The following is an 18009-nucleotide window of genomic DNA, read 5'->3' as shown; positions in this document are numbered from 1 at the left end:
ATTCTGTTACTTCTTTCAGGTATTGAACTAGTATCATTTTTTCAATAAGGCTAACTCTGACCAACCCATTTAGACTACAAACCAACAGCTCAATCTCTTGGAATGCCAGTTCTGCTTGATTTGCTCTTCTTTTTTTTTTCCCACAGAACTTATTTCTTCCTACAGTAATATTTCCTTCCTTATTACATTTGTTTTTCTTCCTTTTTCTTCAGAATGTGAACTTTACAAGTACAAGGATCTTTGTCTGTTTTGTTCAGTGATGTATCCTATGTGCCTAGAACAATGCCTGGCACCATTGATACACTTAGAATATACTACTGAATTCTACAGCATGGCATGCTCACTCTTTTCTTGATTCATCACAGTGCTCAGAAAACAAACAAGTAAATAAAACAAGCCACATGTAAATCCATGCACAAAGAAAGAGAAATAAGTTCAAATCACAGGGTATTCCCCTATGACACACAGCAAAACCCCATCATCTTCCCCAAATGATTTCCCTAAATTCCACTCATCAGATCACTGCAGCTGCTTCTATCATCTCTAAATATTTCATAAAAATTGTGCTTGTGGTAGCTTTTCTATTTTTTTTTTACCCTATGTTCTCATTTATTCCTTTTCTTTTTTTTTCTTTCAAAAATAGCTCTCAAATCAATCAAGCTGAAATATGAAAGGAGCAAAGTAAGAAAGAGCCACTGTAGGCTTACTTAGGGAAAATTTAGATGGTTTGAAAATAAAATGGCACAGATTGGGCAGTTGCAAAGTTTTAGTTAGAGGGAGAACATCAAACTAGAGATGGGCTGGGAATGTATCGTTCCAGTGTTATCTGGTGGTCACTGTTATATGAAGACAGGCTAAAACCACTGGTGCCCTCACATGGAAAGACACAGAGTAAGGGTGAGCTCATCAATGAGCTCCTCAATGGTTGGCATAAGGTGAAAACAGTCTTTTCAAACATACAAAAATACAACACTTCACAGATGACAATTTTGAACTGGAAACATTTTAGATGAATAAAGGAATACGTTCTTTCACATATTGGAAATTAATGTATATAAGCTGTTGCCCTGATGATCATTTTGTGATACATATTCATTCATTACGTTTTACACCTAAAACTAATATATTGTTATATGTCAATTACACGTCAATTTAGGGAGGGGGAAAAAAAAGTCACTGCCTTCAAAAACTAGAACAAACAGAAAATAGATTCCCTAACGGACTTTAGAATTGTTGATTTGTCAGAGGTAACAAACTCCCCGTAGCTACTCTACTGGGTTATCATCCCGGAGGATAAAAAAGACATATTCTTTGTTCTGTCAGCTATAGGATGCTTGGCAATATGGACTGACCCATTTTGGTGAAAAAATATTTTGCATATTCTTGTATCTGCCAAAAACTGAAATCTGTATTTCCTATTCTCCATCTTCTCTTGCATTGTTCTTCTCATCAGAAATGCCATTTTCCATTTTCTTCATATATAAAAATCCCATTCATTCTTTTGGGGCCAATTTAGCACCTACTCCCTCCATGGAAGTAAAACATTTAAGTCTCAACATCTTACCCATATTTCTTTGGTAGCAAACAATTTAAACATAATGTCCAGGATACATGCTGTTCGAAGTAAATAGCAACATCACCATAAAATCTAGCCTGTTTACAAAAGCCGAATAAACTAACTTGGGTTAGTTTATTGACAGAAATTATTATATCATTAAATCTACTGACATGGAAAATGGACAAGGCACTAAAATAACTCAATCTGCTGTGTACATATTACTAAGAAGGAAAAATCTTCCTGTATGGAAGACAATTAATAAAAATTTATAGATAAATATCAAATATCACAAATATGGTCTTAAAACATTTATGTCTCAGTTTTTCTTATTATTGCTACCACTTGCTTTAGGCAGAAATAATAGCTATTGCATTATTGCTGGTTCAAAAATTAGGAATATATTTCCATTAAAATTGTTCACTGTTCTGTTTAAATATAAATTGGTTAGGCCAACAGGATGAGTATTTGCAAATATGTAACAGAAATAAGAACTATGCTATGTCATCAAGTCTCATTATAAGCATATTAAGACTTAAAAAAGTTACATTCTATAGCCATCATTTAAACTGTAATTTACCATTCAGATGGATATAATTTTATTGAGATTATATGGCAGCAAACTTACTTTATTATAGATGATTTTATGTCTTTTTAAGGTTCATTTTATGTCTTTGGATGACTTTCCTAAGGATCTCCTCTTAAATGAAGTAAGATTACTAGAGACTGAAAGTCTACTCTTTGTTGAGAGCAGACTAAGACTTCTGAAACTTTCATCTTGCAAAATATAAAATTAATAAAATTATTTTTCAGAGTAAGATAGCCCTCTCATAAAAGATTTGAATACAGTTTAGAAAATCACCTAAAAATCACCAGATTAAATTCAACACAAAGTAGATATGGTTTATTTATGGATGAAATATCTCATACGACTTTTCATGGTAGAATGAAAGGTACTTTTTAGAAATATATTAAGGTTAGTGTATGTAATGATGTAATAGTTCATGTAAGAGTTGTATTTTTCTACTCTGTGAAAAGTCAACTAGGTTTTTATAAAAAAAAAAAAGCTCCTCCCCATATCTGCAAAAATGAATATAGATTAGATTTTGCAATATTTCAGTATGTATATTTGTAAGCAGACTCAATTACATTAAATATTCTGTTTCAGTAAATTCCCATACTGCCTGCCAACATTTTTAAAGCTTCTTTTGGTTCAGGAGAGGGCTCTGGAGGGGAAAATATGCTGAGCATGAGTCGTGACCAACACAAGAAGAGAAGGGACATCTCTGCTTGTGGGCGTAGGAAGCAAAATTTAAAATAAACTGAGTTCCTTTATAACTCAGCTATCGCTTGCAAAGTTACCTGCATAATGCTCACATTTATGGAGGGAGACTGGTGTGACATCCCAGATTGTTCTACCATATATACCCAGGTCCTGCTATAAATGTCACTGCTAAAATCACACATATGCTGTAGGCATGACAGATGGCTCCTACGCCTTACCTCTTATACGTGGGGTGTGTGTGTGTGTGTGTGTGTGTTTGTGTGTGTGTGTGTGTTTCTCTTGTCCCACAACAAAAGCATGAATTCCGAAGTTTGGACACTTAGAAGCAGGACGAAAAGACTGCATACCTGTCTATAATGGCGCACATGTCGATGCTGACGTTCGCAAAACTCCCTGGCCTCCTCTGTGCCACTTCATATAAATTCACCAGTTGGTCGTCCACCTGGATGAGCTGCATGCACCCTTGGAATGAAGGCTGAAGGACAGAGTGACTGGAGTTATTCATCTGGTTCAGAAAACCTGTGAAAGAGAAGAAATGGGAAAGTCACATTCTGTGTACAGCAGGCTTCACTAAAATTCCTCCGGCTGTCTTCCGTGACCACAGCCGCCCTGTCCTGTGGATCCCTGTGGATGTCCTGTTCAGTGCAGAAGAATGGAATCTTTTGAGAAAGCAGTATTATTTCAGGAGATGAAGGAAGATTGACCCTGGTGAATGTTTGTCTCTGGGATCGACCATCGTCATATTTTCTCTGTGACATTTTCTTCCTCGGTCTGTCACATCACTCTGTCCCTCTGCTCTTGAAGGCTCACTCCTACACTTCCTCACCTGACTCTCTCTTCAGACCTTAAAACATAAAACTTTAGACCTTTCCCAACTACCTACCACCTTCCTTTATGCCTTCAAATTTACTTCTACTTTCTTAATACCGTAGAGCCCTGTTATTCAGATGTCAAGAAACTAAAGCATTATTGATTATGGTGGCTTTCTTTTATGGATTAATGTCTAACTCAATCCAAAAAGATATTTGCATTACAAATGATTTCTTGATTTATCAAATCCAAAGAAACATTACAAAGAAATAAATTGAAGCAGAAGGCACAGCTACCCTCCTCTGAATATCCATCTTATATAGCTAATATGACATAGGGAGCATAAATGATAAGAAATGAAACTAAAAAGAGAATGAATAGCAAGACAAAAAAAAAGTAAATACCAGTGTTTCTATTAGGCAACAGAAGATACATATATAAAGTTTAAAGTCAGACATTAAAAATTTAATTGCAAAATAACTTTAAAATACCAACATGAGTCAATTACCTAAATTATGCCTTTTTAATAGGAAAAAAAATGCATACTTCTTAGTATGTGCATTAAATCTACATGCCAGTCACAGGAAAAGAATACTTCTCTATCCCATTAAGTATCTCCAGAAAGTCTCAAAAAGTATCTACTTTTCATATTTTTCCTCACACCAGATTTACTATTAGAGCAAATTTGAACAGTACTAATTTGTCTGCTTAAAATTCTAAAGTTATTAACATATTCATTTCAGTCTAATATTGTAGCTACAGAAAAAAACATATACAGAATGGGTTGGGATCAAGATGTGTCATTAAGTTGATAAAAATGAATTTCCAGGGCGCCTGGGTGGCTCAGTGGGTTAAGCCACTGCCTTCGGCTCAGGTCATGATCTCAGGTCCTGGGATCGAGTCCCACATCGGCCTCTCTGCTCGACAGGGAGCCTGCGTCATTCTCTCTCTCTCTGCCTGCCTCTCCATCTACTTGTGATTTCTCTCTGTCAAATAAATAAATAAAATCTTTAAAAAAGAAAATGAATTTCCAATAGAAAACATCGAAAAAATTGACCATTAAGTGATTAAACAAAATGTCATATTTGACTAGTAATACCAGTTTAGGACAATATAAACCTTTCTTCCATTATTTTTTTTAAAGATTTTATTTATTTATTTGACTGAGAGAGAGATCACAAGCAAGAGGCAGGCAGAGAGAGAGGAGGAAGCAGGCTCCCTGCTGAGCAGAGAGCCCGATGCGGGGCTGGATCCCAGGACCCCGGGATCAGGACCTGAGCTGAAGGCAGCAGCTTAACCCACTGAGCCACCCAGGTGCCCCCCCTTTCTTCCATTATTAATGGGTTAATGATATTTCATAACCTTTCTAGACTATAACATATTATAGCTATATATATATGTGTATATATATATATACATATATATAAAACCATATTATAACTATAAGCAATTACTAGACTTTCATAAGTCTAGTAATTATCATTTGAATTCCCTTTAAGAGTTAACCACGGAGCTGTTTATTATTTTTTCTAACAACATTGTACTATGTAAAAACAGGATTCTACTTAATTTCTTGACTTAAAAAATCTACTTCCGATATCAAACATATGGCATGTATATATCTTTCCCTAAGTCACATTTTTTTTCATTTGCATTGTTAGTCTCCTCAGAAAACTGCTGATCTTAGATAAGTGGCCCATTTAGACTAGTTGTATGCATACATATGATTTTCAATCTGTTTAATCAAGATAAAATTGAATGGAGTATAATGTCTAAACTTAGCAGAGAGAAAACATCCAGCTGTAACTTTATTGACAACTCTTAACAAGACGATCATTAGGTTCTGTTTTTTGAGTACTTGGGAGTCTCTAAATATCCACACTAGCTTTGAAATATTTCAAAATGAGTTGATCTATTTGTGAGAACAAGATCTCTGAAGCAAAGCAGCTGTGTAACACACAGATCACTATGAATTGGACATAATTAAGGTCATAAAACAAGACTTCATCAGTCACTCCTAACAATGTTCTATTTGGCCCTGATAAATTCTGGAGTTTGAAATTGTCAAGTCCTTTTACTTTTCTACACGGGATACGTTCTAGGCGAAAACAGTTACAGGACAAACTGCTATATATATCTATTAAAATTTAGGGTGTCTTTTTTTTTTCCTTTCCTTGCATTACATCTAACATTTCCAAGAGGAAGTCCATTAATCCTTGCCTCTAGTATTCAAACCCTTTCCTAATCTCCTTCTACCCTAAATTAGCCCTGACTCTGATCAGTAGAAAACTATGAAGTGGTGGTTGTGTGTGACTTCTGACGCTAGTATCTGGCTTGGTTTCTGAGACTGCTAGCTGATCATTCCATGAGCAGTCTTCTAGAAAAGCCCATGAGAGATAATAAATCATGGTTTCCAGCTATTAAATTTTGGGGCAATATGTTTATGCAATAATGAATACCTAGTAATAAATTTGGTTCTGGGAGGGAATTACAACAAAAACCTACAGAAATGGCAGTGACCTAAGGACTGGGATGCACAAGTAAGCTGCGCAGGCTTCACAAGGACTGTGAGCAGAGGCCTGATGATGGCTCCTGAGGAGGTTGTCAGGAACGGCTTACAGGACAGTGAGGAATAAATGTGAGTGGAAATGAGAGAAAACTGGATCCTGGCTATGCTGCAGTAGGAAGTTTAATAACATCATGATAATATGGGAAAGAAACATACTTAATGAACTGGGTAACCTAGCTAAGAACATTTCAGGCAGAGAATTCTGAACATCTATTTATAATAAAGGGGGAAAAAGAAGAGAGAAAAACCAAAGAAAACCATTAAATACAAAGAAAGTAGGACTTGATGGATTTGAAAATAAAGTATTTTCTCACTTGTAATCTCTCCGGATGGCCAACAATGCAAAAATTTAAGTCACTTGCAGGCAAACTTCAACGACCAGGAAAACATAAGGTAAAGATGGCGATGGGGTATGACTGTGATACCCACCTTAAGACCTCCAAAAGGTATTAGGTGGTGCCTCAAAGAACTATTAATTCAGACTAAAGAAACGCTAGACAGCTATTTATAATGTCTTACAGATCCCCTGAGCTAACCAGTGCTAAGGGCATTCTTCCCTTTGCATGTCAGCAAAAGTCCAGTATAAAAAAATTAAATTAAATTAAATTAAAAAGCTTATCTTCATCAGATACTGGATGTGGCTTTTGCTTAATGGAATAAACAAGCATAATCAAAGGAAACCCACAGATTTGTAAGACAGCCGCACTTACGGTAACACCATCAGCTTGGCCTCAGAGAGAAAGAGATTGGACAGACAGAAACTGTGTCTTTAAACTTCTACGGGCAGGAAATCATATGGCTATAAACAAAGGCTACTTTTTGTATTAAAAGGAAGCATGGACCAGAGAGGTAGAACTGGGAACCAGAGGGCAGAGCCAAGACCCATGAAGAAACACTTTCAAGAAATAATTAGCAGTGAGCCCTAATCCAGGAATTACCAACATGTACCTGACTGGAATCTACAAGCACTTTGGACCAGTTACTTCCGTGTGCTCTTATTTCCCCCTTTTGCCCGCTTTTGAACCAGACAGTCTGAAGTAGTCACTCAATGCCTATCTGCCCAGGAGAAGCTAGGTGTGTGGGTGGCACAAAACTCGTTCGCAGGTCTTCAGGTGAGAAACTATATTTAAATACCTTCCTTTGTTCTCAGACTTCCCTAGGAGCTTCCTGTTGGTATGAACTCGACTCATGATGAGTTGCTGGATTCTGAGCAGACCCTCTAATGGAAAGAAGCTTTAAAGGACCTTTGAAGGAAGTAAGTGTACTTTTCATGTGGAAGAGACATGGACCTTTGTGTTCCAGAGGGCAAACCATGGTAACCGACCTCCAAAACGCCCATACAGCACCTCCTGCTAGTCATACCCTGTGGGGTTCCCTCCTACGCTGAATCCACGCTGACAGAACACTGCAGAAGTGACAGTGTGTCTGTGACTTTCAAGGCCTAGTAATAAAAGGCCTCTTACTTACATTGGTCTCTTGGATCACTGACTCTGAGGAAGCCAGTCCCTAGGCCATGAGGGACCTCAAGCAGTCTCCTGGGGAGGCACCCATAGGGAGAGGAAATAGGACCCCACTGCCAGCAGCAGCTTGCTAGCCATGTGAGTGACCCATCTCCAAGCAGAGCTTTCAATCCTAGTCAAGCCTTCCGATGACTGTGGCTACAGGAAATATCAAGCTGCAACTGCATGAGAACTTCGATCTAGAACTTCCCAGCTGAGTAGTTCCTGAATTATGGGCCCACAAACAAGGAAGAGAGAATAAACTCTTGCTGTGCTAAACCCTAAACTGTGAAGTAGTCTTTTTTTTTTTTTTTTTTTTTTTTTTACCATTTTTATTTATTTATTTGACAGAGAGAGATCACAAGTAGGTACAGATGCAGGCAGATAGACAGGAGGAAGCAGGCTCCCCGTGGAGCAGAGAGCCTGATGTGGGGCTCGATCCCAGGACCCTGGGACCATGACCTGAGCCGAAGGCAGAGGCTTTTAACCCACTGAGCCACCCAGGCGCCCCATGATGTAGTCTTTATGCATCAGTCAAGAACATGTTATTTGTTTTCTGCATTTGTTCCCCTTCTGTACAAATACAACTGCAGGAAAAAGACCAGTGATACTTGCAGTGGCCACTCTAAAGCTCAAGAATTAACCTACTTAGTAGATTAACAGCAGGACCGTGTGGAGATCTAAATTTGCAGCTGGGATTCTGAGGGTCAGAAATGAATGGCTAGAGAGTTAAACTTAATTGAAATTTGCCAAGTTAATAGAAAGATTATATAGAATGAGGAGATTCACATTTGTTTCTTTTGGCTTAACACTTGAAATATCTATGAATTTGGAATAAAAAATGCATTGTGTACACACGGGTTGTCACTGGGCTCCATGATCTGGCAGGGTGACACCTAGGGTGCAAAGATGTCACTTTGCAGACTCGACTGCATCTCACTACCAGTGACATGAGAAACCTTTCCTCTTCGCAGGGTCGTTGTAATTATGTTGGAGATTTCTGTTTCAAGACTTCCCATATAAAAACGTCATACCTGACTTGAAGTCCACTGAGTATTTTATTATACTTGCTGACAAAAGGCTTTAAGATTTTAATTCAGAAATACATCAGTGAAAAACATGCTGATATTTGTTTTGACCCTAAAACACCCATCGGAACTGCTCTAAGTTATCACGTGAACCTGACGGGACAGAAAGAGCAATAGCAAACAGGGTAGAAACCGCACATGTTGGAAGCCACACCCATATAAGATTTCTCTATTCATACTTATCTTAAAGTTGGGAAAATTGGGAGGTCAGAGAGAGGCTTGCGGGAAGCAGTAAGGATGCTAAGCATGCATTCAGATCTTCCTTCTAATATAATCTAGGGTGATTATGCAAAATGTCTACTCATCTCTGCTGTTAACCCAACCCCCCTGAATAATCCACCATGGTGGGTGTCCGAGCGGGCTGAGGGTGAGCTCGGGGGTGGCTGGCACCTGCCCAGTGAGAGCAGTCGGCAGCATATCCACCCTGCATGACTGGGAGAGCAACTGTAATCCAGGCTTATCAAGCAAATAAAGCAATATATTGAGGATAGCGGGAACCAGGTTCTCATGGTCAGGAAAGGAGAGTACAAATGAAAAGTGTAAAATCTGGAACGATCTTGTGGGTGTGGACTGGAATGTAATTTATCAGGGTGCCCTTGTAGTTGTCAGGATTATACAGTTAGTTGCAGAAATAGATCTAGATGAAACTGGGTAAGGGCTCAATACACAAAATGTTCCTACCATTCACCAGAGATGGTGTGGGTACACGGTTACCCCCAGATGCAGTGAATACCCCTATAGATCAGATCTTAGTTTCTCTACTGAAACTAAGTCTCTAGGACTTCTTGGAGAAATGGATGATTCCAGAGCTGGGTCAGGGAAGATACAATGGGAGCCTGGAACATTTTATTGCACCAGAAGTAAAGAAGTGCTCAGAATGGCTATAATCAGAAAGACAAGAAATAACAGGTGTTGGTGAAGATGTGAAGAAAAAAGGAACCCTTGTGAAGGTTGGTAGGAATCTAAACTGGGGAAGCCACTGTGGAAAACAGTATGGAGGTTCCTCAAAAAATTAAAAATAGAGGAGCACCTGGGTGGCTCAGTGGGTTAAAGCCTCTTCCTTCAGCTCAGGTCATGATCCCGGGGTCCTGGGATTGAGCCCCTCATCCGGCTCTCTGCTTAGCAGGGAGCCTGTTTCCCTTCCTCTTTCTCTGCCTGCTGCTCTGCCTACTTGTGATCTCTCTCTGTCAAATAAATAAATAAGATCTTTAAAAACATAAATTAAAAAAAAAAATTAAAAATAGAAGTATCATAAGCTCCAGTAATTCCACTACTGGGTATTTACCCAAAGAAAATAAAAACACTAATTCAAAAAAGATATATGCACCCCTATTCTTATTTCAGCATTGTAGATAACATATGGAAGCAACCCAAGTCCCCATCGATAGAAGAATGGATAAAGAAGATGTATATAAGAGAACATGTATATATATATATATATATAACTCATATTGTTCAGTCAGAAAAAAAGACTGAAATCTTGCCATTTGCAACAACATGGATGGATCTAGAGGGCATAGTGCTAAGTGAAATAAGTAAATCAGAGAAAGACAAATACCATATGATTTCACTCAGATGAGGAATTTAAGAAACAGATGAACGTTGGGTTTTGAAAAAAGAAGGCGAGAGGCAAACCAAGAAGCAGACTCCTAACTATAGTGAGCAACCAGAGTTACTGGAGGGGAGGTAGGAGGAAGGGGGTGGGTGAAGCAGGTGATGGGGAGTAAGGAGTGCACTTGTGTTGAGGACCTGGTGTTGTATGAAGTGTTGAATCACTACATTGTACACCTGAAACTAACATTACGCTGTATGTTAACTAACTGGAATTCAAATAAAAATTTGGAGAAAGAAAAATAATTAATTAATTTTATTTTTTTAGGGGGAGAGGGGCAGAGGGAGAAAGAGAATCTTAAGCAGGCCCCACACCTTGCTTTGAGCCCGACGCACAGCTTCATCCTGCAACCCTGAGATCCTGACCTGAGCTGAAATCAAGAGTCAGATGTTTAACAGACTGAGCCACTCAGGCACCCCAATTGATTTATTAACTTTAATAAAGTGAGACCTTGCCATTTGTGACAACATGGATGGACCTTGAAGGTATTATGCGAAGTGAAATAAATCCAAAAGAGAAAGACAAAAACTGCATGATTTCACTCATATATGGAATCTGGCAAACAAAACAAATGAACAAACAGAAAGGCAGAAACAAAGCCATAAATGCAGAGAACAAACTGATGGCTGCCAGAGGGGAAGGGTGCAGGAGGCCGGGCAAAATGGGTGAAGGGAGTGGGAGGTAGAGGCTTCCAGGTATGAAAAGAACAAGTCACAGGGATGCAGGACTCCCGCATAGGGAAGAGTTGGTGGTACTGTAATAGCTTTATATGATGACAGATGGTAGCTACACTTGTGAGCACAGCATCAGGTAGAGAGGTGTCAAAATTCTGCACACCTGAAACTAACCTAACATTGGGTGTCAACTGTTAAAAAAAAAAAAAAGGTTTTCAAAGAATGATGGGGGTCACATGGGTCACACCAGAATGACACAGGAGCCAGGCTTAAGTAGGTTTCCATCATTCAAATCTAGACAATTTAAGTATTAAATAAATACCTTGAGCATTAAAAATATTTTGAGTTTATCAAAAGAAAAAAAGAATGGAGAGAAGGAGAAATTTATACATCATATCTCATTGAAAAAAACATAGGAATCCATGAGTCCACCCACATAAAGATGAGTAATTACATGGAAAGAAAAGGGAATCTGTTTCTACAGCCCTATCCTAACTAATAAATGTAAAAAGCATACTGGAACTAGAAAGTCACCATTTGGCAACCATCACAAGAGTAAATAAATCAGACAAGAACTATCAATGGATACTCAAATGCGTGGGTGAAAGTTAGATGAAGAACAAAGAAGTCTCTAAGTATCTCCCTTAAAACACATTACTTTGAAAGGGAAAAACAGTCACTTTACAGCAGGGAACAGCAGAGACGTCTTTGCAATCAAGTGATCCCAGTTATCACCACCAGTCATGGGACTGATGGATGGGTGGACCCCTGATCACAAGCATCGCCTGGTGGTCCTCCTGCCCCAGATGCACAAGGCAGGTGCCATCACGAGAAAACATCAGACAGACCCAGAGGAGGTCTTCAGGAATGATAAGGCTGTGGAAGTCGAGAAACATCGGAGGATTTGATTCCTGTTGGCAAACACGGTAGAGGCAGGGACGCGGATGTGACATGTGACGCCAGGTGGGGTCTTTCTGCTATACAGGACGTTACTACATGGGGTGATGTAACGAGGTCTCTGGGTGAAACTTACACTGGTGTTTTTTGTGATCTTGGAACTTTTTTTCCAAGTTTTAAAGTGTCTGAAAATAAAAACTATTTTTTAAAAGCTATAAATAAAATAAAATAAATATAAATAAAATAAAATAAAAACTATTTTATCCAACATGAAATGCTGGTTTATGCTAAAATCTCTGCCATTCAAGAGCCTCATTTTAGATGAAATTATCTCCCGGTAAAATGAAGTTATCCTGTCTCCATTTCTCCATGTCCTACTTATTCTTTCCACCACTTGAATCTGCGTTCAATGCCCAGGGATGGTCCCTGGGACTGTTCTTCCTAATTTCAGTGACGATTTTCATGTAAGTGAAGGGCCTCTTTTACTCTTTAGTTAGACTCCTCAGAGGGGGGTCTGACACTTGATCCACATATATTATACTCTGTGTTATCAAATCCAGAAGACTTCTGTGGTCTTAAAAGATGGAATGTTTTGACTCCTGCCTCCCACTCCAACTTCAGGGCATACCCTTCTTAGTCAGATTTAAAGAGTTTCTAAACCCTACAAACATCAGGACACATGAAACCACTAAGAACACCTTTCAAGATTTAAAAATTAAAACAATATTAATTAAACCAAACATAAGAAAATTCTATAAAATAGTGATGTTCTATATGCTGGCTAATTGAACTTAATAAAAAAAAGAAAAAAAATTCTACAAAAGTTTGAATTTTTTCTTCAATATACACTTTACATTTGGAAGTAAGTTTATCACATTCAGAATGGGTCTGTCATACTTTTGTGGGCCCACATTGCTAGTTCCCTAATTACCTGCGTAAGATGGCTGTCCTTGTTCAGAGTGTTTCAGCCTCCCTATCCATGCCCCTGTGCCTCAGGAAAACAAGCCCTTTCTCCTTCGAATTTTCTTCTTCACATTTTTTTCATGACTGACTTATTCTTAGGGTTCAGGTCAGCTCACATGTCACTTTTTGAGAAGGACCTTCCAAGGCCAACCTATTTAAAATTGTTCTATTAGTTTCCTCATTCCAGTTCTTCAGCTTCTTGTTTCTTATCACAGATGTCAAAATTTCTAATTATCTGGATTAGTTTATTTAAAATAGTTACTTCCATAAGTGTGTGTGTGTGCATGTGTGTGTGTGTGTCTCCTCTTTCAGTGTATTAGTTTTGTGATATCAATAATACTGTCTTGCTTCTCTAATAATTTATTTTTTTTTTAAATCTGCATATTTGTTAAGAAAGACTCACAAGCCATAAAGCTTCCACCCTACTTATCTTAGAATAGTCCGTGGGGTACATGCGAGATGGTCAAGATACAAGATGTCTGCTATAAAGTTTGGAAACAAATCGAAAATAATCTTTACAACATCATCTATATGGACTTCTCTGCATCTGTTAGGTGAAGGATACGTGAGTGGATGTTTGGATTTTCGTTCTGGAAAAAGGGGGAGGTTTAACCCTGCCTCTTTACATCCTTCCTGGTCTCTGCTGCAGGACTCCGTTGGCCACTAGTGAGATCACACGCGTGCCTCTTAGAGCTCTGCCCCCTTTACCTAATCCATTGTCCTTCATAACACTTATTGCCATCTGACGTGCTGTCTGAGGGTTTATTGTTATTGCTACTGTTTTTAGAATGTAAATGCCACAAGACTTTGAATCCTGCTGGAGCTCGGCAACTGTCTGTGAGAGGAGCAAACGGACAGTGAAGGACTGTGAGCAAGAAAATGACTTGATCATTTTGTGTCATGTTATTCTCTCTCTGGTGGAAGTAAGGATGGGTTGGCAGAGAGGAAACCTGACGTAGGTACGGTCTTATAAAAGAGACACAGGACAAGTTCCAAATTCTTTTTTTTTTTTTTAAGATTTAATTAATTAATTTATTTGAGAGACAACGAGCTCACACACACACTCACACAAGTAAAGGGGAAGGGACAGAGAGAAAACCAGACTCCCTGCTGAGCAGGAAGCCTGATGCTGGCTCCATCCCAGGACCCTGAGATCATGACCTGAGCTGAAGGCAGAGGCTTAACGACTGAGTCACCCAAGTGCCCCAACAGAAGTTCCAAATTCTTATCTAAAATAGGTCAGTAAACCTAACCTAGAGGAATCAGATGAGAGATATTTCCCTGGAAGATATGCCAGAACTGGCTGATGCACTGGAAAAAGGGAGTACACCGAGACAATGACAACTAGGACTCTTAGATTTCTGGCTGAGCAACTAGATGACTGCTTTTGACTCACCCAACAGAAAAGACACAGGAAGAACATTCGGTCTTTAGGGAGTAGGATGAAAGGAGACAGAAGAAACTGTGGTGGGTGCGTTTTGACAAGCTCAAAGCTAAACTTTTCAAGTCTGAAGTAGCCGGGGGGATATCCAAGATAAAATGTTCACTCTACAGGTTAATATTAATGACTCCATATCAGGAGAGAGATCAGAGTTTGAAAAGGATTTGGGAGTAATTATACTCTGGAGGTGGAAGAAACTGCACAAAGCAACTGCATAATGTACTGAGCAAAGAGACTGAAGTCCGGACTCTAGAAATCATCTACATGTCAGGGGTAGGATCAGAAAAATAAGCCAGCGAGGAAAAACGAGAGAGGGAAAAGAAAAACCAAGAAGAAATGACATCAACAAAGTGAAGGAATGGTCATCATCATCACTGGTGAATGGGAAAAATCACAGAATGGAGTTATATGAAGACCGGCACTTTGACTTGGATTTACCACTTAGGTCAGTGGGAATATGGGGGAGCTAGAGAGGTGGGTATGGATAATAAATTCCAGCATTTAAGGAGCACATGAGAAGTGGAGAAGCGCAGAGATAGTAGCAACTCTACTTTAATATAAAATAATGGTGTACTAAGGAAAAGGCTAACTCTTTGGAGACAATTTTTTAGCTAATTTTAATTATTTAAATTATTTAATATAGTCTTTTGACTTTTTCAAATTTAGTATGTTATTTATATTTATTCTACATATACTTATTTTCTGCTTTTTATAATGAAAGAGTAGAAAATACAAGGCTAGGGATTTTGTGTCTATCACTTTTTGACCATGGGTAAATACTTAAATACTCTGTTTCTTGTCTCTTTATTAATAAAAGAGAGAAAGTTATAAAAATATAGTACAGGAGGCTGTTGTGAACAATTAAAATATACACATGAAGTAAGTGCCTAGAAAACCGTGGTCCATGGTATACACCAAAGATCTAGAAATTACCATGATTATCATTTTTATTATTCCAAATGGCTTATATTATTTCAATCATTTTTGTATTTATTAAAGACCCAAAACCACATTATTTTTGTCCTCAATAATATTGAAATCTCATCGGGAAGGTGAGTTCAGAAACATGAATATATTTGTGTTAAAGAATGTTACTACCTATCCATACGAGCACATAAAATGCAAATGTTTGAAGAGTTTGAGAAGCCATTCTTTCTTCTTGAATATTTCCTTCCTTGGCTAACATCATCCAGGGTTTTCTTTGTACTTTTCTAGCAATCTCATTTCAATCTCCTTTACTCATTTCTTGTCTTCTACCTGCTATATAAATGTAGGAGTCTGTCAAAGTCTGCCCTGGGCTAGGTCTTTTTTCTTGGAAGTTTGTGCATAAAAAGGGTCCTCTCCAAAAAATAAGCAGAAGACCTCAATATATATTTTTCCAAAGAAAACATACCAATGGCCAAAGACACATGAAAAGATGCTCAACATCACTAATCATGAGGGAAATGCAAATCAAAATGAGATATCACATTATACTTGTCAGAATGGCTAGAATTAAAGGACAAGAAACAACAAGTGTTGGTGAGGATATGGAGAAAAAGGAACCCTCATGCAGTGTTGGTGGGAAAGCAAATTGGTGTAGCCGCTATGGAAATCAGCATGGAAGTTCCTCAAAAAATTAATATAAATACTGACAGATCCAGTAACTCCTTACTGGGTGTTTACCCAAAGAACACAAAACACTAAATTTAAAAAGATATATGCAGCCCTATATTTATTGCAGCATAATTTACAATAGCTATGATATGGAAGCAACACAAGTATCCATCAACAGATGGATGGATGAAGATGTGGTACACACACACACACATACACACTCATAATGGAATATTACTTAACCATAAAAAGATAATGAGATAGTGCCATCTGCAACAACATGGATGGACCTAGAAGGTAAAATGCTAAGTGAAGTAAGTCAGAGAGAAAAAGTCAAATACAATATGATTTCACTCCTATGTGGAATTTGAGAATCAAAATAAAAAGAAAAACAAACAAAAAGGAAACAAACAAACAAAGAGAGCAAACTGGTGGTTGGCAGATGGAAGGTGAGTGGAGGGATGGGCACAATAGATTAAAGGGATTAAGGTACACTTACTGTGATGAGCAATGAGTAATGTACAGAACTGTTGAATCACTATAGTGAACACATGAATTAATGTAACACTGTATGTTAGCTACACTTCAATCAAAAATAAATAAATAAATAAGGGGCAAAAAAAGGGTCCTATCCAAACCCATCGCTTCAACGACCTAATATACAAATATGATATCTCCATTTCAGGATTTTACTCTGTATCCAGAAGGTTCTTAAAATTCTTCCAATGTGTCATACATGTTCAAACTCAAGATATATTGTTCTTGATCCCAGTTGGTATTCTCACATCATCCGTATCTATCCAGGCAGTCACTCAAAACATCTTCACTGCAGTTTTAGCTAAGACGTTGCACATATCAAATGACCAGAGTCATCCCTGGTCCCCAAACCCTTACTCTCTGAAATGCATCATGTCAATCACGTCATGTCAGTCTTCCCTTATAAATAATTCTCTCAGTCAGATTCTGCACCATGGGAGACTTACCACAGCTTCTCCAACACCCACTTCCGATCCATCTCCAGCATGAAGTCCAAACGATCATTATTAAAAATATTAGTCTAGTCATGTTACAACCTGATCAGGAGTCTTTTACTTATCTTATTCCCGTTTATTTATTTATTTGACAGACAGAGATCACAAGTAGGCAGAGAGGCAGGCAGAGAGAGAGAGAGGAGGAAGCAGGCTCTCCGCGGAGCAGACAGCCCGATGTGGGGCTCGATCCCAGGACCCTGGGATTATGACCTAAATCGAAGGCAGAGGCTTTAACCCGCTGAGCCACCCAGGCGCCCCGAGTCTTTTACTTATCTGATAAAATGAATTAACAAGATTAAAAACAAACAAACAAACTTCCACCATCTTTCTTTCTCTCTAATATTCTAGTTTTCTAAATGCAAAATATATTTGTAAGGATTTGCAAAATACGATATAATATATTAAGAAAAGGAAATTTTTTTAAAGGGGAGAGGGGCATAGGGAGATGAAGAGAGAGAAGCTTAAGCAGGCTCCATGCCCAGCAAGGAGCCCAACGTGGGGCTCAACCTCATAACCTTGAGATCAGGACCTCAGCCGAAATCAAGAGTTGGATGTTTGACTCAGCCACCCAGGTGCCTGGAAATATTTATTTTTTAAAAATGCACTTACTAGTTTAATTTTATTTAATTAAAATTAATTTGATATAACTTATTAGACCACTTAGCTAGCTAGAATAATTTTAAATATGTATAATTTAGAGTATTAAAACCTTATAAAAGCCTTAGTATATTATAAGCCTTAGTATAAACCTTATATATATTATAAACCTTAGTATATTATAAAAAACTTGATGTTTATAAAAATTCATTGCTTTAGTGGATCAGTTATTTCTAAATAAAATTATTTGTGGATCTACCCTCATATTATCATATAATAATCATAAGATACATTAACTGTGTTTATAACACAATAAGCTTAAATCTAAAAGATACTGGACATATTTCTGAGTGCTTTGTAAAAGTAATGAAGAAAATTATAAGACCATAGAG

At 38.0% G+C, this 18009-nt stretch overlaps 1 protein-coding gene across 1 annotated transcript in view; it reads right to left on the bottom strand.

Moving 5' to 3' along the window:
• Positions 1-18009, bottom strand: part of CNTNAP2 (contactin associated protein 2) — a 1947395-nt gene that overhangs the window by 820709 nt on the left and 1108677 nt on the right. Inside the window, exon 10 of the mRNA XM_059172148.1 lies at positions 3188-3359. Within this exon, the coding sequence (XP_059028131.1) occupies positions 3188-3359 (172 nt within the window). The remainder of the gene's footprint in view (positions 1-3187; positions 3360-18009) is intronic.

This window comes from Mustela lutreola, chromosome 4 (assembly GCF_030435805.1).
Source record: "Mustela lutreola isolate mMusLut2 chromosome 4, mMusLut2.pri, whole genome shotgun sequence".
NCBI lineage: Eukaryota > Metazoa > Chordata > Mammalia > Carnivora > Mustelidae > Mustela > Mustela lutreola.
This window is presented reverse-complemented; position numbering and strand designations above follow the sequence as displayed.